Source organism: Eschrichtius robustus, chromosome 20 (genome assembly GCF_028021215.1).
Source record: "Eschrichtius robustus isolate mEscRob2 chromosome 20, mEscRob2.pri, whole genome shotgun sequence".
Taxonomy (NCBI): Eukaryota; Metazoa; Chordata; class Mammalia; order Artiodactyla; family Eschrichtiidae; genus Eschrichtius; species Eschrichtius robustus.
Window position 1 is genome coordinate 44,425,990 of NC_090843.1, and position 24,242 is coordinate 44,450,231.

Consider the following 24,242-nt stretch of genomic DNA (forward strand, 5'->3'; position numbering starts at 1 on the left):
GCCCTACGGGAATGACTGTCAACTCTTTGCCAGAACTTCTCACCGAGGGGACAAGGCGGAGTTTCTGGGGCGGGCCCTGAGGGGGGAGGGGGAGGGAGGGGGCAAAGCATCCTTGACCGCGCGCGGGCCCAGGATTTGACCAAAGAAGGGAAGGCAAAGAGGGTGGCGAATTAAGGCTCTGGAAGGGCGAGCGCACGTGGCACGAGAAACCCTAACAGGCTGGGATCCCCTCTGGGGCTGAGATGAGGCGCAGGGCTCCTGTTAAAGCGCGATTCAGTGTATACGTAACGCCCAGTCTCCTGAGCCTGGCTGCTCTAGGCCGGTCACAACCCGCCTGCAGGGACTAATTTCTGACCAGTCCACGTCCGAAGGCTCCTGGACCCAGAACTTCCTGGGCTAGGTCTGCCCGGCTGGGGCCCCTCATCCTGGACTTCACTCACTTGGTGCAGAGGTCACGGGGCAGGTCACTGGTTTGCTCCCTGCTCAGTCTCCCCACCCCATCCCCAGCCCCAGGAAAGGCACCCGATCGGCTTCTGCCCACGGCCCCAGCGCCCGCTCTGTGCCGGGCAGAAAGTAAAAGCAGCTCTATAATTATTTGTCAAGGGACGAGCCTCACCCTTCTTCGGCGAGGATGGCGGGGGCTGGAAAACAAGTCCGAAGCGCAGATTCCTGCGAAACCTTGTAGGCGGCGCTGTGAAGCATGTCACCTGACCCAGCCAGAGTCGCAGAGTCGCAGAGTCGCCTTAAGCCGGTGCCGGGACTTGTTATGCAAATGACGTAGGCGGGGAGAACCCGGCTCCGCGGGCACGCGTGCTGCCTGTTGCCCCAGCCGCCAGGTCTTACGTACCGCAGGGTGTGCAGTCGGGCTACTGGCCCAGAGAGGGTCTGCGAACCGTTCCAAGCCACACAGCGAGGCAGGGGAGGGGCAGCACTGGGTAGGACCTGCAGCACTGGGGAAATGTCATTCCAACTCAGGTCTATGCGGGAAAACCGCCGAACAGCAGCTCCGAACTTAGCCTCTCGCTCTGGACTTGTGGACCCTCAGTCTGCGTGACCACTTCTCGCCTTTGTCAAGGCGACACATACTGCTGTGCTAGATACTCCAGACAAGCTCTCAAGGTCCTGGCAGCATTAAGTGGTTTTTGTTTTTTTTTTGTAATTTAAATTTATTTATTTATTTATTTATTTATTTATTTATTTATTTATTTATTTATCTATTTATATTTTTGGCTGCATTGGGTCTTCCTTGCTGCGCGGGGCTTTCTCTAGTTGCCACAGGCGGGGGCTACTCTTCGTTGCCGTGCGCGGGCTTCTCACTGCGGTGGCTTCTCTTGGTGCAGAGCAGGGGCTCTAGGCTCGTCGGCTTCAGTTGGTGCGGCGCATGGGCTCTTAGAGCACAGGCTCAGTAGTTGTGGGTTATGGGGCTCTAACTCGTGTCCCCTACATTGGCAGGCGGATTCTTAACCACTGCGCCACCGGGGAAGTCCCAGCCTTGCGTTTTGGACACTGTTCTGGGGTTTGTTGTGGCTGTGAGGCAGTGGGACTGGTTCTCAGGCCACAGCTGTCCCCTCCAGTCCCCGTAAGTGGAGAATGTGACTGAAGGAGCGCTCACTTGCCAGCTGCCAGGAGAACCAGAGCTGTTTGGATCTAATTGGGAAGATGAAGTGCAGATATCAGCTGTCTCCAGGTGTTCTCTTGAAGAAGAGCAATCAGGTAGAGGTGGATGGTACTGTGCCATCAGAAAAGGCCTATGAGCAGCATGGCTCCAGCATGTCTGTATGATAAGAAAGATCCAGGGGAGACCCCAGTGCAGGAGAGGGCACTTTTTTAAAGCTATGTTCATTTTTAAACTTTTTACTTTGAAATACTGCTTTGAAATGTACAGAAGAAGGTGGTACAAAGAACTTCAGTAAACCCATCGCTCATTTAATTATCCTTAATATTTTGCCAACTTTTCACGATTCTCTGCTTCCTCTCTCTGTCTCTGTGTCTCTCTCTCACTGTCTCCCTGTCTTTGTCTCTCTAGCAGACACACACATTTGTTATTATCACTATTGTTTTCGAACCATTTGTAAATAAGTTGTATATTTCTTACCCACAAGGGGTCTTTGTGAAGGAGCCAGGTCTTTGGGCATTGCTGGGAGCTATAGCCCAGTGGGGAATCAGCCTAAGCGAGATGGAGAGACTTAGGAGGGGGTAGGTGGGGATCTAGGTAGAGTGGTAAGTTCAGTGGGGACACTGAGGGAGCCTGAATCTCATGGTTCTGAGCCTGTGAGGCAGGTTGTTGCATCCCTCAAAAGGAGGCAGGCAAGGTCCCAGCCTCTGTCAGGGGAAGTGCCCAACCAGGGGAGGAAGCCAATTCTAGTCCCTAAATCGGTGTGCAAGCTCCCATTGCGGGGCTGGAGTTGGGGAGGGGACTGAATTATCCCCCTACCACTTCCTGACCACCATCTACCATATTCAGCTATGTGCCCTCCCTTTAGTGGGACCAGAATCTTGGTGGGAGAGGGCAGGTGGAGCATTGGGAATAGGAAATGGGTCCTGTCTAAACAGAGTGGGACACCCATACAGCCTTACCTGGGGCCCAGTGTGCTCTCCTGTTCTGTGTCTCTTGCCCAAAGTCCCCTGGCCCCTGGTTGATCTTGCTGCTGTTTCTCACCTGCTGTGTGTCCAGGGAGGCACTGGGCAGCTAAAGGTGATCAGAGCTGTCAGGTAAATTCCAAGTCCACGGGAGTGGGCCCCATGAATGCAGGAGAACAGGCAGTGGAACCCACTCGGCCTTCACAGTGCTGGGAGGTCTCATCTACCTTTTACTCCTGCGCACGGGGCGGTGAGAGGACTGGGCTGGGCTGCCCTCCTAGGCACTCACTGGGAGGCTTGGGACTCCAGGTTGGAAGGAGTCACCCTGCTGGCCACCAAGCAGTCTTTGCCCCCTGCCCAGGGAGCCCCACAGGAATAGAGGTCACAGGCCAGTCCAGGGCACAGCCTCAAGTGAGATTACAAGACTCCTCGGAATGGCCGGATCCCTGAACTCAGAAAACTGGGAGCCACCTCTGGCTTTCCCCTTCCCAAAGGGACAGACAGGGAAATTAGAGGCAGGAACAGCAGGAGAGGCCGGTGGAGTGTTGAGGGGGCAGAGCCATCCTTGAGGCTGGGGACGGGGATGCAGACAGCAGTGCCCTGAGGGGCTCTAGTCTCTTGCCCTTGGGATGGCCCCCAAGTCCCAAGGGTGTCAGGCTGCAACCTCTCTTCCAGAACATTCTCTAACTAGAGCAGTAGCCACACCTGCCACCCAGATGAAACCACTCCTGCCCCAGTGCAGTGTGACACCACCCGGGAGTTCACCAGTGTCTGTGTGGGAAATGTCTGAGTCACCCAGGAAGCAGAGGGGCGTGAGGACAGCTGCGGGCTCAGGCACAGCACTCCCGGGGCGCGGGGATGGGGACGGGCTCACGGGGCTGTGGGGCTGTGGCCCCCGGGGGTGCTGCCTTGCTGCCCGCTGGGGCCGCGAGAGGTTGTGGACAAACTCAACCGGGGGCTTTGAAAGTAAAGAGAAACAAAGAAGAAATGGGGGAAGAGAGACAGAGAGAAGGAAAGAGAGACAGAGACTGAAGAAGGAATTTCAAAAGTCGCAGGTAAATCGGACTCCCTGACTCGCATCTGCTCCCTGAGTGAGTGTCCTGCACGGAGACTGAGAGGGGGCTGGGGCCTCAGACAGTCTCAGCTCCCACTGCCTCTTAAAAGCTTAGGGATTTCTCCAAGCTATGGGTTGTTCCAGGGTTGTTCTTACAAGTAATTTCTGACTTTTGTGCTGACTTTAGGACCTAACCTTTATGAAGGAGTCTAATATATTCAAACCTTTACAGTAATGCTGGCATGCCTGCAGGAACAGGTTGCTAATAGCTCTAATGACACTTTTGTTTTTCTCCTTTTTCTGTTTGAGGCTGAAATTATTAGCAACTAGTTCTTGGTCAGCTCAGAAACGTACCCGGAGGCTGCAGGTAACTGCTTCCCTCACCAAGCGCGCTTGGCGGAGCGGGGAGTGTCTGACTGTCCGGCCTGAGGGGGCGAGGAGGGCAGAGGAGGGTGACCAGGCACCAGACAGAGCTGGGTTGGAAGGCCGGCTCTGCCGCTGCTGCATGGGTGGCTTGGGCAAGTCATGAAACGCTTTTGGGCGTCGGGTTCCTCGTGTGTGAGGTGCGGGTGACACCACCCACACTGCAGCTTTCCCTCTGGGACGTATCTCAGGCCCTGGTGCTCCCAGACCAGAGCTAAGGCTGCATCTCTTTCTTCCTAGCCTCTGTCCATTATAGGACATGTCCACATGTTCACCCACACTGTCCCTGAGCCCAAGGCTTAAGGTGTGGCTGGATTTACTCAAATCAAATCCTGCTTGTAAAACACAGGCCCATTCAACCATGATCCCTCCTAGCCAAAGACTTCTTATTGGGGCATTTAAATTAGAATATCTGGGACTTCCCCGGTGGCACAGTGGTTAAGAATCCACCTGCCAATGCAGGGGACACGGGTTCAAGCCCTGGTCTGGGAAGATCCCACATGCCTCGGAGCAACTAAGCCCATGTGCCGCGACTACTGAGCCTGCGCTCTAGAGCCCGCGAGCCACAACTACTGAGCCCATGCACCACATCTACTGAAGCCCATGCACCTAGAGCCCGTGTTCCGCAACGAGAAGCCACTGCAATGAGAAGCCCGCGCACTGCAACAAAGAGTAGCCCCTGCTCGCTGCAACTAGAGAAAGCCCACGCGCAGCAACGAAGACCCAATGCAGCCAAAAATAAAAAAATAAAATAAAGCAACAATTTAAAAAAATAAATTAGAATTTCCTTGAATGTTTAGATGAATTAGGGGATAACTAGCGTTTTTAGCACAGAAGATTAGCATTCCGTTACTTAGGTTCGCTTTAAAGTTTTTCTAATTGTTGTATAACTTCCTCCACAACATTTTATGATAGCGTTTTTATGGATTCCCCATGAGCACTTTGGAAGAGAAGGGTATATGACTACCCAGGCAAAGTCAGAACGAAATGTGGCTGGAAATTTTGGCCGAAGGAGGAGGAAGTAAGGATTTGTAGAAGATGCATCCCTATGTTCATTGCAGTTTAAGTCAACCAACCCGTGTTTGTTTTCCACAGGCTGTTTTGAAGAATAGTGCCTGGTTTCTACAGAGAGGGCTGATCCAAACAATTCTCCTGATCAGATGGTTGCTTGGCCACACCGTTAGTGCTTTCATTTTTTTCAATATGCATAGGCTGAGAATCTTTAAGTTCTGCTCTTTTTTGCTTAGCAATTCCTCCTTTAAGTCATTTCTGTCTTCTCACATTTTATCGGATGCAGTCAAGAGGAGCCAAGCCAGACCTTCAAACGCCTTGCTTAGAAATTTCAGCTAAACATCCAGTGTCATCACTTGCAAGATCGGCCTTCCACAGAACTCTGAAACAGGAACATAATTCAGCCAAGTTCTTTGCCACTTTATACTAAGGATCACCTTTCCTCCAACTTCCAATGTTCTTTAGTTCCTTCTGAGACCTCATCAGAACGGCCTTTACCATCTGTATTTCTACCAACGTTCTGTTCACCACCACTTAGGTATTTGCTAAGATATAGCTCTCCTCCTCTTCTGAGCCTTCACTCAAATCACCTTTGAAGGTCCCTTCATGGCAATGTAGGCTTTTTCTAGCATGCATCTCAAAACTCTTCTGGCCTCTACCCATTATGCGGTTCCAAAGCCACTTTCACATTTTTAGGTTTATTACAGCAGTACCCTACTTCTCGGTACCAATTTCTGTCTTAGTGCACTTGGGCTGCTGTAACAAGAATACTATAAAATGGGTGACTTAAACAACAAACATTTTTTTCTCACAGTTCTGGGGGCTGGGAAGTCCAAGATCACAGTGCCAGCAGATTTGGTGTCTGGTGAGAACCTGCTTCCTGCTTCACAGACTGTCATCTTCACACTGTCTTCACATGGTGGAAGGAGGGCACGAGAACTCTCTGGGGTGTCTTTTACAAGGGCACTAGTACCATTCACGAGGGTTCCATCCTCATGACCTTATCACCTCCCACAGGCCCCACCTCCTAATACTGTCACATTGGGGGTTAGGATATCAATGTATGAATTTTGAGGGGACACAAACATCCAGTTCATAGCAGCCTCCTCGCAGGCACTTGGTATTGCCAGGGTTTGTAATTTTAGTTATTCTAGTAGGTGTGTGGTGTTATATTGTGATTTTAATTTCCAGCTGGTGTCATTTTCCTATTGCCTGAATAACTTTCTTGTGTGGATCTGCTGATGAAGAATTCTCGTGGCTTTTATTTGTCTGAAAAGTTGTTATTTTGTATTTAGTTTTAAAAGATGGGGAAGGAAACGGGATCTTACTTCCTTTTCCATGCTCCCCACTGAGCAGAGTTCCTATGCATTTCTGTGTAGGGACCCAGAGTAGGCCACCGCAAAATGTGCCTCAATGGTATATTGATTATTTTGCATTAAAGTTGCTTAAGAAATGGCCAATGCAAGAGGGATGCTCTGACCCTCCTTGCTGTCTCCTTGAAAGCAGGGAAAAAAACCTCTCATGTGAAAGATGCACTCCCCGCATCTGGAGGTAGAAGGACCCCCTTATTGCCAAAGATAGGGAATTCGGGCCGAGAAGCCTATATAAACAAGCCTTGTTACTTCAATTTACTATCCCAAGCCCAAACTCTGTTCTAATTCTTCACTAGTTGGGCACCCAAAATCTGTTTCTTTGTCTTGTCAATTCCTCACAAATTATTGTTTCTTTGTCTAGAAAGTATAAAAGCTGCCTGCTTTGGCCTATTCTTAGGTTTCATTTCTATGGGACCTCCATGGGTATGAGTTAAATTTTGTTTCTTTTTCTCTTGTCTTGTGTCAGTTTTATTATTAGTGGACTAATTACTATTAGTGCACTATTTATTATTAGCGGCAACCACAAGAACTCAAGAAGCATAGAGGGGAAATTCTCCCTCCCTGACATCTGCCGTGTGGGAGATAGAGGTGAGTTAGGAGCCTTGTGCAAGCCCCACTCCCACTCCATATGGGACCTTTAGAGGTTTCGTGGAGAATCTGTCTGGGAAGTCCTGATTCCTTTGACCTCTGTCCTAGGGAATGTACGATGGGAGATATATGTTGATTTGCAAGTGGGAGAGGGTGGGAGAAGAGTGTGGGGTTGTGGGCAGTAGGGTGTATTCATGAAACAATGGTGAACTTTAAGGTCTGTGCTCTCCCATCAGTTCTGCTGTAGATAATGCAATTATTTTTCTTTTGTTGTTTGGAAGTTCTCCTTGGAGTCTAACTGAAGGTCAGACTGTCATTGTCTAGAGCTGGGGAATGAATATCATTTCAAGATAAAATAACATGCAGAGAGTCGGAAATGGATGACTTGGAAACCACAACAGCAGAACCTCAGGCCTCCTTTATTTGATTCGCACCAGCAACCTCACCCCCTTTAATATCTGAACTACTCTCTTAGATACCAGAGAGTAAGTGGAGGGGAGGAGATGAGAACCGGGCAGTATAGGTCCTCTAAAGATACCATCCTAGACACTTCTCTTGCTGCCGCCAAGAGGGCGGAGCGGTAGAGATGTTAGGGCTGCAGAAAGAAGCTGAGATTTAGCTACACAGAGAGCCCAGCCTTATCAACATGTGGCCTCAGATAAGGGCAACATGCAGCCCACGTGCCCGCCCCATCATGGCATCAGGGAAGGTGCAGGGCAGTGGTGCACCCTAGTTAGTAACCTGAAAACTCCCGAAGTACTATTAAGCTTTCACCAGGCTAATGTGGGGTGGCCAGCTTCCAGCTGGATCTCCACCCCAGGGGTTGCCCAGAAGCGCGGGGCGATGGGCACCGCGGGAACTGCCCCTGGACAGCCAGGCACATTTGGAGCCCTCGGCTGGCCTTGCGGGGGCCTTACTTTCATGGAAGAGACACCGCTGCCCATCCGGTCGCCTGCTTCAGCCCCGCACTCTCGACCCTCTCTCCCGCCATTTGGCGATGATCGAGACGCCAGGCAGGCCTGTATTTACTCTTCCCTGAATGGCGAGACAGTCTGGCCTCCCACGCAAAGTCGGTGCGAGCAGTGCTCCAGTACAGCTCAGGCCACGCCAGGGCCGATCTCGATCTGGAGCGCCCTCTGGCGGTGCTGAGTGCCGGGCCTGGGACTCCACGCGCGTCTCCAGACTTTGGTGTTGGCGCCGGGCTCAGCCCGCCTGGAATGTGCTGGACAGCGCCTGCCAAGCAGCGGAGCTCTGGAAACCGTTCTGCCTCGATTATTACCTCGCCTCTCTCCAGGTCTGGCCCTGCTCCTCGGCTGACGCTGAGAAGGCGTGAGGCAGCCTTAGACAGCCGCTAGGAGGGCGTGATGGGGGACCAGGGAGAGCCAGGCCACATCAGTGTGGACATCTAGTTGCTGGGCCCAGAGTCATACCCGTCTTTCTTCTCTGAACTAGCCATTGCCCAGAGGAGCTGTACCCGGCGTCCTTCACTTCTTGGTGTTCCCCAACCTCATCACCATCAGAGATGAACCACCTTCTTTCCTGGATATTGGAGCAGGAAGGGTACGTCTTTCCAGGGAAGCTGGAGGTCACCCAGAGTAGAGGAAGAGGTATTTTTACTGAATGCAATGTGCATAAGAGGAATTCCAGGAATTTTCTTTTTGCTGGAGTCACCATCTCTGGACCCAAAGGTAGGAGAGTCAGCATGGTATGGGTGTGGGTGGGGTCAGGCTGAGCCCCTGAAAATTGTGGAGACTCTCCATGGCCTCAGCCTGCAAACACAACTCACAGGAAAAGTCTGGGTGCGCAGTGGTGAAGTACCTAGCAGGAGAATTTGTGCTGGTGCCAGACAGGGCATGGGGTTCAAATGTGGCCTGGACAAGTCACTGACCTCTGGCCTTCCCTGTTAAGCATGGGCTCTCTGGAATACTTCTGGGTCAAACCAGCAGTGGTCACAACTGTTGAGGAAGACAAGGAACGCTGCAGATTATTAGGTCAGTGTGGAAATGTTGGATTTTGGCCTGAGTTCTGTTTGGAGGCTGGAGGCAGGGGCAGCTGCATGCTGGGGCAGGTAGGCAACCGGAGGGGCCGGTGCCACTTCAGCACTGAGGACTGGACAGCGCCCTCAGGACAGTCTGGCAAAGCCAAAGGAGTGATGGATAGTCACTGAAGCCCAACCCCAGCATGGCTCACCGAGGCTGACAGTGAAACCCTTTTAGAGGGGCCTGGGGTCCAGGAACCTGGGCTCCAGGGACTTGGGGCCTGGAGCCCACGCTCATGGGGTAGGGACCAGGGCTCCAGGAGAGTTGCAGACTCTTCCTAGATATCACATAAATAACCTTTTGTGGCACTTCAGATCACAAACCTTTCTACAGTCTCCTCTCTGCCTTAAATAGCTCAGGAAAGTAGGCCTGAACATCCACTCTAATAGATGTAGGGTAGACAATTGTCCAAGTCATACAGCCAGAGAGGGGTTGGAGCTAAGACTTGAATGACTGCTTTGGTTGTAGCAGATTCATCCCCACAGACTGTGACAGTGGTTCGGGGCTTTTATAATAGTGAGATCCTGAGGGCTGATGGACCAACACAAAGGGGAGGCTCTTGGGGGTGAGGGCGACTTATGGCCCTAAGAGGGCACCCCACACGTGTGGGCTGGGAACCCTGGTTAGGCTGGACAATGCTCAGGGCTTTGAGGAGGAGCAGGGCTCCCAATAAAATGTGACTTTGTCTATTCCTAAAGCCTGAGGTGGCATTCAAGGCCCATCACAGTTCACCTCTCTGGACCAGGATCCCCACCTTTGGGCCAGAGGTAACTCATCTGTTCCCTGGCTAATCAATCCCACCCAGGGATTCTCCCTCCTGCCTTCACTCTAAGCCTTAAGGTCCCAGAGACCGTGCCTGCTAATCCCTGGGTGTCCCCAGCCCAGCGTCTGGGCAGTGCGAGGCTCACAGTTGGAGCTCAATAAACATCTATCAGCGGCCAAGCCTCATCTTCCTTTCCTGTGCGAAAGATGGCTGGGAAGGGCACATGTGTGTCATGTGATTTAACGGCCAGTGTGTGGACTTCTCATTTGCTAAAAAAAGCAAATGAGATGTGCGGGGAGAACCCAATGCCCGTGCAAGACTGAGAAAGTCCAGGCCAGAAGGTAAAGGACATTTAATCCCACGTATTCTTTTTACATACACACAGGGCAACAGAGCTGGAGAGTGACAGTGACTTGCTGCAAGTCACAGGGCCGCGTAGGGACAGGGACAGGGCTACATAACCAAGTTCTTCGACGCCGTGACCTAATCAGAGAGAACCTCTGATGGGGGTACTGCTTGCGCATCGAGTGCATCGACTTTCTACTTCTCAGGCCTGAAGCAATGAGCTGGATCAATCCATTGCTTTTGACTGCCAATAAGTGCTGAGCGCTGATTGGTCCTGGTTAAGGAAACGGAAGAAAAGGCGTGCACGTGGGACCTGCGGCGAGAGGCCTGAGCGCCGGGGAGGGAGCGTGTCCCGGGAGAGACCATGGCGTCGCTCAATTGCAGCACCGCTGTCTGCGTTATCTGTTTGGAGAAACCCAAATACCGCTGCCCCGCCTGCCGCGTGCCCTAGTGAGTACCGGGGGTTGTGGGGAGCGGACGGGTGGTGGGGTGGCGAGAGGGTCCGCGCGGCCTTCGGTGCTGACGCGGCCTGTGGCTTTGTTTTTACAGCTGCTCGTTGACCTGCTTCCGGGAGCACAAAGGTAAGGCACCCTCCTCGTGCACGGCAGCCCCCACGTCCCTCCGCCGTCCCCTGCTCCCTCCCGCCTTGCAACGCCTAATCCTGTGGGAGCTCCCCCTCCCGTTGCGGTGGGGGGCGGATACCTCTACCTGCGAATGTCTCTCCACATTTTGGACAATCAAAATCCTTTCTTCTGCCCTGCTTTTCCTTCTACGTACCATTCTCTCTCTCTCTCTCTTTTTTTTTTTTTTTTTTTTTTTTTGCGTGTGCTGCGTGGTATGTGGGATCCTAGTTCCCTGACCAGGGATGGAACCCCTGTCCACTGCATTGGAAGCGCAAAGTCTTAACCACTGAACCGCCAGGGAAGTCCCCTAACCTCTTTTTCTTCTTTAAAAATAGTCGACCAGTTTTGCCGCAGAAGTCTCCCCTAGCTGTTCCTTCCTCTTAGTGTTCTGACGCAGCTCCGCATCATTTGTTGCGCTGGCTGAGGTTAACGACGTTTTCTTTCTTTTAAATAATATATCGATCGAAACGTGGAGGTAGACCAGTTTACAGTAAGGAGCAAGGTCTTTGTCAAGTCTACACTTTTTAAGTCTCTTCAGTCCGCGCCTCTTCTTAGTCCTTAGGGACTCTTTCCCACGACCTCTCAGTGACTGTTCGGTTAAAGTTCCTCATTGGTGGTTTGCCTCTAGTTTCATCCCCTCCAGTCTCTGATTCACAGCTGTGTGTTTCAAGCACCACCCTCTCCGCCTCCCCCCCGCCCCCCCCCCCGCTTTTTTTTCTTAACCCTAATGTCTCTGGAGCATTTTCAAAAGAAACCTTTCAGCTCAAGATAGGAAAGAAGTAGAAATGCTTTGCTGAAACAGGGTTGGGGAGCTGGGTGTGGAACGCTTCCCTCTGGTCCTGCAGCCCTGTGAGACCTTACCAAGACCCCCTAGGGCAATCTGGAGCTCTTAACTATGAGACCTGGCAGCTGCTTGGGTAGTTTTTCTGAAATGCAGATTTGAGTAATTCACTCCCTTGGTGAACACTCCAGTCTCTCTGGAAGTAGTTTTTTTTTTTTTAAAGTGAAGTATAGTTGATTTACAGTGTTTCAGGTGTACAGCAAAGTGATTCAGTGATTATATATATATATATATATATATATTCCTTTTTCATTTTTTTTCCATTATAAGTTATTACAAGATAATGAGTATAGTTCCCTATGCTATACAGTAGGTCTATATTGTTTATTTTATATATGTGTTTCTGTTAATCCCAAATTCCTAATTTATTCCTCCCCCACCCCTTCCCCTTTGGTAACCATAAATTTGTTTTCTATGTCAGTCTGTTTCTGTTTTGTAAATAAATTCACTTGTATCATTTTTTTTAGATTCCACATATAAGAGGTTTCATGATATTTGTCTTTGACCTACTTCACTCAGTACGATAATCTCTCGGTCCATCCATGTTGCTGCAAATGGCATTATTTCATTCTTTTTTTATTGGCTGAGTAGTATTCCATTGTGTATATATACCTCATATTCTTTATCCATTCATCTGTCTGTGGATATTTGGGTTGCTTCCATGTCTTGGCTATTGTAAATAGTGCTGCTGTGAACATTGGGGTGTATGTATCTTTTTGAATTAAGAGTTTTCTCTGGATATATGTCCAGGAGTGGGATTACTGGATCATATGGCAACTCTATTTTTAGTGTTTTAAGGAACCTCCATACTGTTCACCATAGTGGTTGTGCCAGTTTACATTCCCACCAACAGTGGCAGGAGGGTTCCCTTTTCTCCACACCATCTCCAGCATTTATTATTTGTAGACTTTTTTTTTTTTTTTGGCTTACTGAATTATTTATTACAAGGCAAACACCACCCAGATGAAGAAAATAGAACTTTGCCATCCACTCCGGGAACCCCTCCACATGACCTGTCCCGATCCAGTGCCCTCGCTTCCTATAAATAACCACTCTCCTGGGACTTTCCTGGCGGTCCAGTAGTTAAGACTTCGCCTTCCAATGCAGGGGGTGCAAGTTCAATCCCTGGTCGGGGAGCTACGATCCCACATGCCTAGGGGCCAAAAAACCAAAACAGAAAACAGAAGCAATATTGTAACATATTCAATAAAGATTTTAAAAAACGGTTCACATCAGAAAAATAAAATCTTTAAAAAAAAAAAGTAAAAAAAAAAAAAGTAACCACTGTCCTGACTTTTATAGTAATCACTTCTTTGCTTTTTAAATTTTATTATGTAAATACGTGTCCTGAAAGCATATCATTTAGTCTTACCCATTAAAAAAAAGGTGATATTTCTTTCTTTTTTTGTTGTTGTTTTTGGGCCATGCTGCTCAGCTTGCAGGATCTCAGTTCCCTGAGATCCAGGGATCGGGATTGAACCCTGGCCCCAGCAGTGAAAGTGCCGAGTCCTAACCAGTGGACCACCAGGGAATTCCCCAAAAATGTGATATTTCTTTTTTTTTTTAATTAATTTATTTATTTATTTTTGGCTGCATTGGGTCTCCGTTGCTGCGCGTGGGCTTTCTCTAGCTGCGGAGAGTGTGGGCTACTCTTAGTTGCAGTGTGCGGGCTTCTCATTGAGGTGGCTTCTCTTGTTGCGGAGCACGGGCTCTAGGCGCGCGGGCTTCAGTAGTTGCAGCGCGTGGGCTCAGTAGTTGTGGCACACTGGCTGTAGAGCGCAGGCTTAGTAGTTGTGGAGCACGGGCTTAGTTGCTCCGTGGCATGTGGGATCCTCCTGGACCACGGCTTGAACCCATGTCCCGTACATTGGCAGGCAGATTCTTAACCACTGCGCCACCAGGGAAGCCCCTGATATTTCTTTTAAGTCTCTTTTAATCTGTAAATTCCTCCTCCATCCTTTTTTTTTTGTTCTTTTTTCTTAACAATTTCTCTGTTGAAGAATTCAAGCCATTTGACTTGTACAGTTCCCCACAGTCTGGGCTTTGCTGATTGCAAGCTCATGGTGCAGTTAGGCATACTCCTCAGTCCTCTGTTTCTTACAAATTGACAGATTAGAGACTGGATCAGAGCTCAGGGTCAGTCTCTCTGGCAAAATTACAGGTGGTCTTAGGCATGACTATAGAAGGTGCATAATGTCTGGTGGTCTTTATCTTTTTTTTTTATTGCAGTATAGTTGATTTACAATGTGTTAACTTCTGCTGTACAGCAAAGTGATTCAGTTATACACATATATATGTATATATAAAATTCTTTTTTCTTTATATTCTTTTCCATTATGGTTTATCACAGGATATTGAATATAATTCTCTGTGCTATGCAGTAGGACCTTGTTATCCGTTCTATATATAAAAGCTTACATCTGCTAACCCCAACCTCCCACTCCATCCCTCCCCCAACCCCCTCCTCCTTGGCAACCGCAGGTCTGTTCTGTGTGTCCGTGAGTCTGTTTCTGTTTTGCAGATAGGTTCATTTGTGCCATATTTTAGATTCCACATATAAGTGGTATCATATGGTATTTGTCTTTCTGACTTACTTCACTTAGTATGATAATGTCTGGTTGCATCCATGTTGCTGCAAATGGCATAATTTCATTCTTTTTAATGGCTGAGTGGTATTCCGTTATGTGTATATACCACATCTTCTTTATTCATTCATCTGTCGATGGACATTTAGGTTGTTTCCATGTCTTGGCTATTGTGAATAGTGCTGCTGTGAACATAGGGGTGCGTGTATCTTTTTGAATTATAGTTTTCTCTGGATATATGCCCAGGAGTGGGATTGCTGGATCATATGGTAGCTCTATTTTTAGTTTTCTAAGGAACCTCCATAGTGTTTTCCATAGTGACTGCACCAACTTACATTCCTACCAACAGTGTAGAAGGATTCCCTTTTCTCCACACCCTCTACAGCATTTGTTATTTGTAGACTTTTTGATGATAGCCATTCTGACCAGTGAGAGGTGATACTTTGTTGTGGTTTTGATTTGCCTTTCTCTAATAATTATCGATGTTGAGCATCTTCTCGTGTGCCTGTTGCCCATCTGTATGTCTTCTTTGGAGCACTGTATATTTAGGTCTTCTGGCAGTGGTTCTTAACCTGGGTATTGCTCTCCCTAGAGACACGTGGTCACAGTGTTTTTGTTCTCACAGTAGCGGAGGCGATGGTGGTACTTCTGGTAACTGGTGTTGACTCACAAAAACAGCCTGGGGTGTGTGAGGTTATCCCACACCATTAAAGATCTCTCCAACCTGAATACAGTAGCGCCCTCTCTGAGAGACACTGGTCTGGGGAAGACAGACAGACCTGTGTGTGGCATTCTTTTGCTCGGCTTCCTCCTCTTGTGCCCCGGCCACATGCCCGGCCTGCCCCGCCCATCAGCTGCCAGTTGCTCATCACCATCTCCTTGCATCTGCCTACTCTTTCAAGAGTCCGGTCCAGCCATGGACTTTTCCCTCTGCCCCACATGCTCTTTCCACCTGGCAGCACCTTCCCCTCTCATCTCCCCGCCCTCTCAGGTGACTCGGATCAGACTCTCCTTATCTTGTCCATATCTCTGTCATCTGTGCGACTAAAGCCCTCCGAGGGCCTGATGGCTTTCATCTGTGTGTTCCCAGCAGCCTGTGGTACATGCAAATTAGGTTTCGGAAACTGCTGAGGACACAGTTTGATGCTGATTGAAGTCAGTGTGCTACTGAATCGTGGTGAACGCCCTGTGCGATTCGGCCAGGCAGGGAGGTTGGAGACAGGCCCTAGGGGGTGCACGAGGCCTGCTTCCTCAGCCCTTCTGCCGGGCTCAGGCTTTTACTGGCCCTTGATTGGATCTCACTTCCTCTCCTTCATCCCCACCCCCACCTACGTCCCTTACCCCATACGTGTGCTTCCCCCTAGAGGCTGGCTTGGTGGTGGCGTGTGCGGCCTTGTCACTCAAGTGGAGGCGATGTGCACCTGAGATTTGTGTCTTTTTCAGAGCAGTGCAACCCTGAAACTCGTCCCGTCGAGAAAGAAATAAGATCGCATCTTACTGCAAAAACTAAAAAGCCTGTGGAAAACACAGGTGGGTTGGTTGACTCCACACAGACAAACCTAGAGAAGGGTTTCAAATAGAATATGCTGAAAGGAGAGAGGAGAGAAGACTGGGCTGGGGCCTGGAGTCAAGTTCATTAGGGAGCAGCAGCTTCCTCAGCCCTGAGCACTGGGGCTGGGGGCACACGTCATCACAGGTGATGTTACAGAGCAGCCTGACGGTTCAGGAGAAGAAAGATGGGCGCAGGAGGCAGAGGAGGAGAAAGGCCATCGCCATGGTTTGGGGGTGAGTGGTGGACACTGCTGGCGGGAGCCTCCTCCAGTCACGGCTTCGGGTCCCCCTCCCTGGGCCTGGCTGGGGCTGTAGGTTCACCTGAGCTGGGCCTAGGCGGGGTGCTGCCTTTGGTCTCGCTGCTGCTGGGGCCCTCACGGCTCACAGCGGGAGTGGGCTGTCATCCTCTCCGTCCATCTAGCCTTTCTTTAATGCCTCCTGCGGGTGATGCACCATGCCAGGCTCTGGAAGCAGCCCCTCCCAGCGCCACCAAAGAGGCATTGAACATTCACAGCCAGGGGATGGCCCATTTCTGCCCTTTGGGAAACTGTGGTTGGGTTCAGAAATTTCTGCCCATGCTGAAAACACAGGGGAATCATGTCAGTGGGTTTTTACAGAGCACCTAATCTTTTGGCCATGACAGGGCTGGAGCCGCCATGGTGAGGGGAGATGGGGTGGCAGGAACTGGAAAATAAGGCCCTAAAGCCCACAGACCACAGGGAAACACAGAGTAAGCGCGTGAACACTAGGATGCGTTTGTTAGTCACCAGTTCTTTGCTCTCCTAAAAGGAGTGTTGGTTTAGTCACAGATTCCAGAGAAGAGGTTACTTTTCTCTGTACCCACTTGCATATCTCTGTTCCTGTCGCGTGTGTGCACATATATTTTTTATCCATTGGAGGAGTTATTAAAACCTGGCACCTAGGTTTCCTTTTCAGTCATAAGCAGTTGATTGTGTTATATTTCTCAGATGATGATGACGACTCTGTAGCTGATTTTCTCAGTAGTGATGAGGAAGAGGATAGAGTTTCTTTGCAGAATTTAAAGAATTTAGGTAAGTCTGTGCTGTGCTTGTTTACTTCTTTGTCAACCATTGAGATACACTGGATTGTACAGAATGATTTTTTAAAATAAATTTATTCATTTATTTATTTTTGGTTGCATTGGGTCCTCGTTGCTGCGCGCAGGCTTTCTCTAGTTGCGGCGAGCGGGGGCTACTCTTCGTTGCGGTGCGCGGGCTTCTCATTGCGGTGGCTTCTCTTGTTGCTGAGCACGGGCTCTAGGCGCGCGGGCTTCAGCAGTTGTGGCACGCGGGCTCAGTAGTTGTGGCTCCCAGGTTCTAGAGCGCAGGCTCAGTAGTTATGGCGCATGGGCTTAGTTGCTCCACAGCATGTGGGATCTTCCCAGACCAGGGCTGAAACCCCTGTCCCCTGCATTATCAGGTGGATTCTTAACCACTGCGCCACCAGGGAAGTCCAGAATGTGATTTTGTAAAGCTATTAAACGCTTTAGTATGGCAGGCAAAGCCCTTCCTCCAGCCACATGATTCTGTAGGCACACAGGGCTTCTACACCTCCCAGCCTGCCTATAAGGCCTTCTTCTGGCCTGGAATCCTACTGACTTTGGGGGTTGGCAAAAATTCTGCTCCTCTTTTTTTTTTTTTTTTTTTTTTTAAATAAATTTATTTATTTATTTATTTATTTTTGGCTGCATTGGGTCTTCGTTGCTGTGCGCGGGCTTTCTCTAGTTGCAGCGAGCAGGGGCTACTCTTTGTTGCAGTGCGTGGGCTTCTCTTGTTGGGAGCATGGACTCTAGGCGTGCGGGCTTCAGTAGTTGCAGCATGCGGGCTCAGTAGTTGTGGCTCACGGGCTCTAGGGCACAGGCTCAGTATTTGTGGTGCACGGGCTTAGTTGCTCTGCGGCCTGTGGGATCTTCCCGGACCAGGGCTCAAACCCGTGTCCCCTGCATTGGCAGGCGGAGTCTCTACCACTGCACCACCAGGGAAGCCCAATTCTGCTCCTCTTTCAAGGCTTGGTTCAAATTTCCTTTCCTCAGCTAAACTTTTCTTGACCTTTTGTCTTACTCTCAGAATTAGGTACATTTTCAGCTTCCCATGGTGCCCTGTAATAGACCAGCCCCCCACGTTTTGTGGTAGTTTGTCTCTCTCACACCAATCAGTGGCCTCCGTTTATTCCCGTTCCCACTGCTCGCTTTACAGTCCAGTCATTCATGCAGACTGGGTCATCCCAGGATTTGATTTTTCAGAGGGACGCAGTGTTAATAATGCCCAGCATTTTTGTAGGACTGCATTTCTGTTATGTGTATAATTAACTGGCCAGTGTAATTCCTAAAAGTGGTGTTATTTTCATTTTCCCCATTTCACAGAGGTGGTGCTTTGTACCCAGTCCCATGGGAGTGATTAGACAGACTGAGGTAGGAGCTGAGCTGGGTATAGGTGTGAATGATTTTGTAAACTGTAAAGCACCATCCACGTTAGTGTCAGTTCACTGCTATTCATTCTGCTCTATGCTGGATCAAGCGCAGACTTAAACATCATTCAGAGATTTGGTGTAACTGTCCTTGTCGCTGAGAACCTTAATGCTTATAGAGAGAAAACATGCCAACGTGCTGCTATTCTTTGTATTTGTGCTGGTAAAATAATGCCATTTCAGCCAAGAAAAAATTAAGTTAAAATATTTACAGAGATATAAAGAATAAGAATCTGATAGCGTTTAACTTGGAAATCATCTGATACGCTGATCTCACCCTATGTGAAGTGCTGGGTTAATTTGTGGGTTTAAAGGGTAAGGGGATGCCACATCCTTGGTATTTATTACATTTGAAACATTTGGCTTTCAGCTATCTCTGCCTATTCCCACTTGAACTCGGCTTGGCTCTCTTTCCCTGTTCATTTTTAAGGGGAGTCTGCAGCGCTGAGAAGCTTACTGCTCAGTCCACACCTTAGACAGTTGATGGTCAACCTCGATCAGGCAGACGACAAGGCAAAGCTCATGCGAGCCTGCATGCAGGAGCCTTTGTTTTTGGAGTTTGCTGACTGCTGTTTAAGGATCGTGGAACCATCCCCGAACGAGGATTCTTAAGGTGGATTATTGTGCTGCCTGCTGCTCCCAGGAGGCCAGCTCGCGTGGGGCCCTAAGCAGGGGCGGCGCTTTCCAGGACGTTGAGCGGCTGACGTCGGGTAGGTCCTGACATCCTTACGTCCATTGCCGCAGGCTGGGGCGCCGGTGGACGGAGGTACTCCAGGTGGCAAACCCTTTATGGAGAGAGAACTTGACATTCAGATGGTTGCTTTTAAATGTTTTATTTTCGGTACAATTAAGACATAAATGATATGGCTTTCACACCCATTTGAGTTAAAACTTGCTCAGTGTTTCAAAATAAAATTAAAGTGTGGTGGTTCTGTGGTGCATTGCATTGCTCAAATTCTTGATTTATAATCTAGTTGCTTGAAATTACATTAAACAACAAATATTTAAATAGTAAGGCTTTGTTCCTTTTAAAGGAACTAAAGGCAAAATTTCTGCCAGCCAAAATTTTAGAGCTCATTTCAAGCTGACTTTGCCTGTGGGGTTGGAGGAGCGGGGTGCCTGCTGTCCAGCACCACCGAGTGGGGTCTGTGAAGGCCCTGAAGTTTCTTAATCCAGGTTTGGTAGCTACCAGCCCTGACACCCATCAGGGCTGGAGGCGTAGATCGGTGTCCCGGGCCACCGGTGCAGCTGCCGCCCCGGCCTGGCCTGCAGGCTGGAGCCGTGGCTCCCCGACGTGTGCTCCGAGTCGCTGTGGGAGTTGTTTGGCAGCTGTGTGTTGATTAGATGTCTTTGGCGAGGCAGCTGGCAGGAAGAGGCCTTGGAGAAACAAAGGCACCAGGGAGGGCCCGGCCAGGTGAGGATGGAACGTGAGGAGAGATCACACGTGGCCCAGCCTGTGTCTTTCCAGCAGGATCTGATTAAAGCCAGTAACAGTGTCGGGCGAAGGTTCAGGGCAGATGTCAGCATGGCGCAGTGGAGACTTTCTGCAGTGAAACTTTATCGAACCCTGGGGAAAGAGATGCAGCTTAACCCCAGCTCCCAGGAGTGCCAGGGCCAAAGGTACCTCACGGAGTGAACGCTAGAAATGCAGCGAGGCGGGGACATGTAAGTAAGTACCCAAGTGAGAGTCACAGCAGTAGCAGGATTGAGTTAGTCAATGTTGTTGTTTTCTCCTTATTCTAAAAACAGTGGCAAAGTCCAAAACGGTATTAAAATTTCACATCCATTCAATGCAAGACAGATGAGGAAACACTAGGAGGGAGCTTCCCCCCTACTAGGAGTATGGCCTGTCACATTCTTATGCCTGCTTAAAGCTGGAAGATCAAAGAACTGCACTTCTGTTTACACTCTGGCTGGCCTGTGTGTTGTCATGGAGATTTTATCTAGATTATGTCCTATAGGAATTCCTGTGGCAGGAAATTCAGTGTTTCCTTCCTTCTGCCTTGTCAGTGTCACCTAATCCTTGTAAAAGGTCGGTATTAGCCCTTTTCTGTGCTGGCTGGCTCTTTCCCTGGCTGCTCATAATATAAATTCTTGCAGCACTGACTCACGTGCTTGTCATTTCCTCGGCTGGAATAGGGTAAACCAAAGACTACAACTTGGGGAGAACATGGTGCCAAATCCAGCGCCATTGGAGGGAAGAAAGCTGCTGTCATCACGACCACAATTTTTTGGAAGTTGGGCTAATCTAATTTAAAGGCGATTCAGAGGAGACGCTAGAACACTTAGAGGCAGCTTTTAAAAAGTGAAAGGGCTCTGGAAAACTCGTAAGGATGCAAACAAAATCCATCTGCAGCCGGTTGGGACGTGCAGGCTTCTGGTTTCCCCAGCAGGCTCACGAGGCTCTTCTCGCAGCCCCAGTCCTGCTCCTGCTGTGACCCCTGGGCTCTGCCCCCTGCCCTCCACGGTGGGGCGTGAGGGATCTGGAGCCATCCTGGCAGGACGGCCAGCCCGTCACACGGCTCACCTGAGGCAGCGCTCGGATGGACGTGACTCCAGCTTGTTCTTGTGCTGTCTGGACAGTGTAGCTGCTGAGGCTGCCCACGGGGAGTGGGAGGCAGGCGAAGACCACCAGCTTCCTCCGGAAGCCGCGAGCACCCACAGCGGCGTTGGCCAGGACCAGTCCCAGGGGCCAGAAGCGGGTTACTGCCCCCAGGAGCCTGGTCTGTGCCTGGGGCAGTGGAAAGGAGCTCGGGGAACAGGTGACTTGAGACGAGTGTTGTTCTTCCACACCATCCAGTTCTTTAGAAGCGAGGAAGGCCATTCTGATCTTAAAAAGAGAACACCACTTTCATAGCTTTCTCTTAATGCAAAACAGAAACCAAGTGTCTGTCTAATAATTTCAGCTTAACAAGGTGAACCGAAGGGCACCTGGTTTGATGTGGCACAACTTTATACCCAAGGCAGCTGTGCTGAGGCCTTACATACGCTGCTTTAAAAAAAATAACAGCCTTTGGGGGTGTGCTCAGAGCAGGGGGTCTGACGAAATGGCTTGTCTGTTTACAACACACCCGACAGGAATCAGGGTTCATTGTGACAAGGGGCACAAAACTTGTGGCCTTCCTATGAACATATACCCAACATGTATCCCCCGTTCACCTCCACGTGGCTGCTGGGCAGGACCAGTTGGGACGGGGCTCAGTACTGGAAGGAAAGCTACAGTATTTAGTGGGGGTGTTTGCCACCTGGAGCCTGTCCGGTCCACGTGTGGCTGGACCATGAGTGGTGTTACAGGCATAAAGGCTTTGAACCCCTCTCTTCAAGGAAAAAAGAAAAATAGATTCCATCTATATGCCATTCTGGAAAAGGCAAAACAATGGAGACAATAAAAAGATCAGTGGTTGCCAGGAGTTTGGGGGGGAGGGGAGATGAATACATAGAATACAGAAGTTTTTATGAGCGGTGAAAATACTTTGTATGACATTATAATGATTTTATGTCGTCATACTTTTGTCCAAACCCATAGAACGTGCAACACTATTCACTTCATAAAGCGAACCCTAAGATGAACTAGGGACTTTGGTGATTATGATGTTGTCAGTGCAGTTCAGCCTTCGTTAAAAAAAAAAAAAAGTCTTAAAAAGAATTAACACCCAGAGTAGACGTTATTGGCAAAACCTTTGTTTCACTTTTATATATGTATACACATTATGTGTGTGTTTGTTGGACTGTGATGTAAAATGTGCTTTTTAGAATAAAAAAGTTTGCAGGTTACTGTAGTTATACTGGCAAATAAAAGCACAAATTAATCTAAAAAGAAAATAATAGCCTTATTGAGAGCTAATTGAAATACCATGAGATTCATGCTTTTAAAGCATACAGTTCCATGGTTTTTAGCATATTCCCAAAGTTGTTTGTGCCACTCTACCGTGTCATAGCCGTCCTGCAGTGTAGGCGGTGTCGTGTCCACTTCATTCATGAGGACACGAGGCCGCCCGCTTTGCAGTGGCGGGGCCAGCACTCCAGCCTGGGTCCATCATTGCCCACCCTGACTTCTCGGGTCAGTACTCACTCTCCACTCCTGCCACGCGCGTTTGATGACCGTGGCAGCTGCGTGCAGCCTCTGGATGTGCTTCCGAGTCAACCAGGAACGAACAGCTGAGGGGTTTGTCCAGAAACAGGAAATAAGAGTAAATGTTTGTCAGAGCTCTCGGTAACCAGGCTGCAGCACCACCAGAGCAGCTGTCAGATATTTGGGTTTCTAGTATTTTTGTTTTTCAAAATGAGGCTGCTGTGTCACGGTTCATACATTGCTTCCTTAATCAGATCTTCTCAGTTTTTACCTTCTCCTTAATTAAACTCGGCACGCCCGGGAGCGCAGGTTATGATAAGAGTTGTCATAAAGGGAAAAAAAGGTGGCATAAACAGCTATCTAGGACTGGGAAAGGGGAATTAAAGTCAACTTTGGAGCCTCTACTACCTACAAAGCACCCTTAGTTGTGGTGTGGCCTGGTCTGCACTGAACTGGAGATGCTCTGGGTGAACTGGACAGGGAATTCGAATCCCAGCGCACCACAGGGACATGCAGTTAACCTCTTGAGGCTGGGACACAGTCAGCTTTGGTCTGTGGGGACTCTAGCAGCAGCATTTCGAAAGAAACAGGTATCATGTGGGCTGGACTGTGTGCAGCTGCAGACAGTGGCCGCATCTAGGCCCACCTGCTGGCCAGGAGCAAGGATTGCCGGCCCAGGGCCCCACCTCGCCTACCTGCCTGGATGAGCACGGCGGCCCACCGCTGCCTCTCCTGCTTGCGGCCCCGGTGTCGCCTCCAGCCACCCTGAATGCAGCAGGCACACTGCTCCAGCACCTGGGCACGCCCGCGTTCCAGAAGCTCCAGCTGGGAGAAGGGGCATCCACTGAGGTCCTCAGCCTCTCCTCCCCCTGCCCTCAGGAGGGCCCAGACCCTGTCCTGCTAAGGACAGCACATGGCTGGCCACTCCTCATCCCAAACCAGCTTACCATGGAGTCCGTCATGAACACCTTGGTCCTGCCACAGTGCACTGGGGCCGGCGTGGCCTCAGCTGGTGCCCGAGCCAGGGCTGGCAGAGTGTGGAGGATGTCCTGGAGGAGGGCTTGCAGCGTGGCCTGCTCGGAGTGTGGGGACCATTCTGGGGGACGGAGACAGAGGTCCCATCAGTGCTTCATTGTCTGCACACTTCTGTGGCCTTAAGAAACTGGTCTGGTCTCCCTAACATTCCACAGGATTCTTTCCTGCTGTTCTTGCCTCTAACCATTTCTACCTCCTTCCTTTTGGGAGGAGGCCAGAGGTGGCCTCCCAGTGTCCCTCAGGCCCCTGACTGTTCTGAGGAATCTCGAAATCCCATTTGAGGCTGTGCCCTGGACTGGCCTGCAGCCTCCATTCCCGTGGGTCCCTTTGGGCAGGGTGGCAGAGGGCACCGGGTGCCTTGTCTCCCACATGGACTCCCAGGCTGCTTAGCCAGCATCTGTTTCTACGGCCCCAAACATGCTGAGAGCCAAACAAACAGGGCAGCCGGGCCACTCCCTCTGCCCCTGAGCCCTCCCGCCACTGATGGGAAAAGGGGGAACAAGTCCTAGCCCCATGGAGGCCCACCGGGTCCCCCGTGCCTGCCCTCCCACACCTGGTAGGGCCGGCTCCTGTAGAAGGAGGATTTACCTGAGGGCTCTGACCACCTTTAGCTGCCCAGTGCCTCTCTGGAGGCTGCCAAAAGAAACGCCGCAGACGAGAAACAGCAGCAAGATCAGCCAGAGGCCAGGGGGCTTTGGGCAAGAGACAGAACAGGAGAGCACACCATGGAGAGAGGGGGAGAGAGGGTGGGGAGAAAGGATGAAAGGAAAGTGACAAAATCTTGCCCAAGAGAGGGAAATACACAGCAGTACTGTGCCTGGGCTCTGCCGGGCCCCTGGGTGTGGGGTGGTGGTGGGTGTGTGTGTGTGTGT

The 24,242-nt window shown here is 50.1% G+C and overlaps 2 protein-coding genes and 1 non-coding gene across 6 annotated transcripts in view; 2 read left to right on the top strand and 1 right to left on the bottom strand.

The window, feature by feature from the left end:
* The window catches only part of ZNHIT3 (zinc finger HIT-type containing 3), a 43,008-nt gene extending 23,809 nt beyond the window's left edge, over positions 1-19,199 (top strand). Inside the window, exons 2-7 of one of the 2 annotated variants that reach the window (XM_068531497.1) lie at positions 8,482-8,717; positions 10,383-10,626; positions 10,726-10,757; positions 15,669-15,755; positions 16,745-16,828; positions 18,694-19,199. In XM_068531497.1, the coding sequence (XP_068387598.1) occupies positions 10,541-10,626; positions 10,726-10,757; positions 15,669-15,755; positions 16,745-16,828; positions 18,694-18,875 (471 nt within the window). In that variant the 5' untranslated portion in view covers positions 8,482-8,717; positions 10,383-10,540 and the 3' untranslated portion in view covers positions 18,876-19,199. The remainder of the gene's footprint in view (positions 1-8,481; positions 8,718-10,382; positions 10,627-10,725; positions 10,758-15,668; positions 15,756-16,744; positions 16,829-18,693) is intronic. The other variant, XM_068531498.1, reaches the window with a different exon arrangement.
* An 18-nt stretch (positions 19,200-19,217) lies between these two features.
* The window catches only part of MYO19 (myosin XIX), a 35,227-nt gene continuing 30,202 nt past the window's right edge, over positions 19,218-24,242 (bottom strand). For 2 of the 3 annotated variants that reach the window (XM_068531489.1, XM_068531488.1), the window contains 5 exons: positions 23,283-23,431; positions 23,031-23,160; positions 22,336-22,421; positions 20,791-21,093; positions 19,218-19,830 (listed from right to left, as the gene is read on the bottom strand). In XM_068531489.1, coding sequence (XP_068387590.1) covers positions 19,702-19,830; positions 20,791-21,093; positions 22,336-22,421; positions 23,031-23,160; positions 23,283-23,431 — 797 coding nt within the window. In that variant the 3' untranslated portion in view covers positions 19,218-19,701. Of the gene's footprint in view, positions 19,831-20,790; positions 21,094-22,335; positions 22,422-23,030; positions 23,161-23,282; positions 23,432-24,242 lie in introns of those variants that run through there. The other variant, XM_068531490.1, reaches the window with a different exon arrangement.
* On the top strand, positions 21,280-21,409 carry LOC137755678 (small nucleolar RNA SNORA11). The gene has a single exon (XR_011072069.1). It is a non-coding gene; the product is annotated as a small nucleolar RNA SNORA11 (small nucleolar RNA).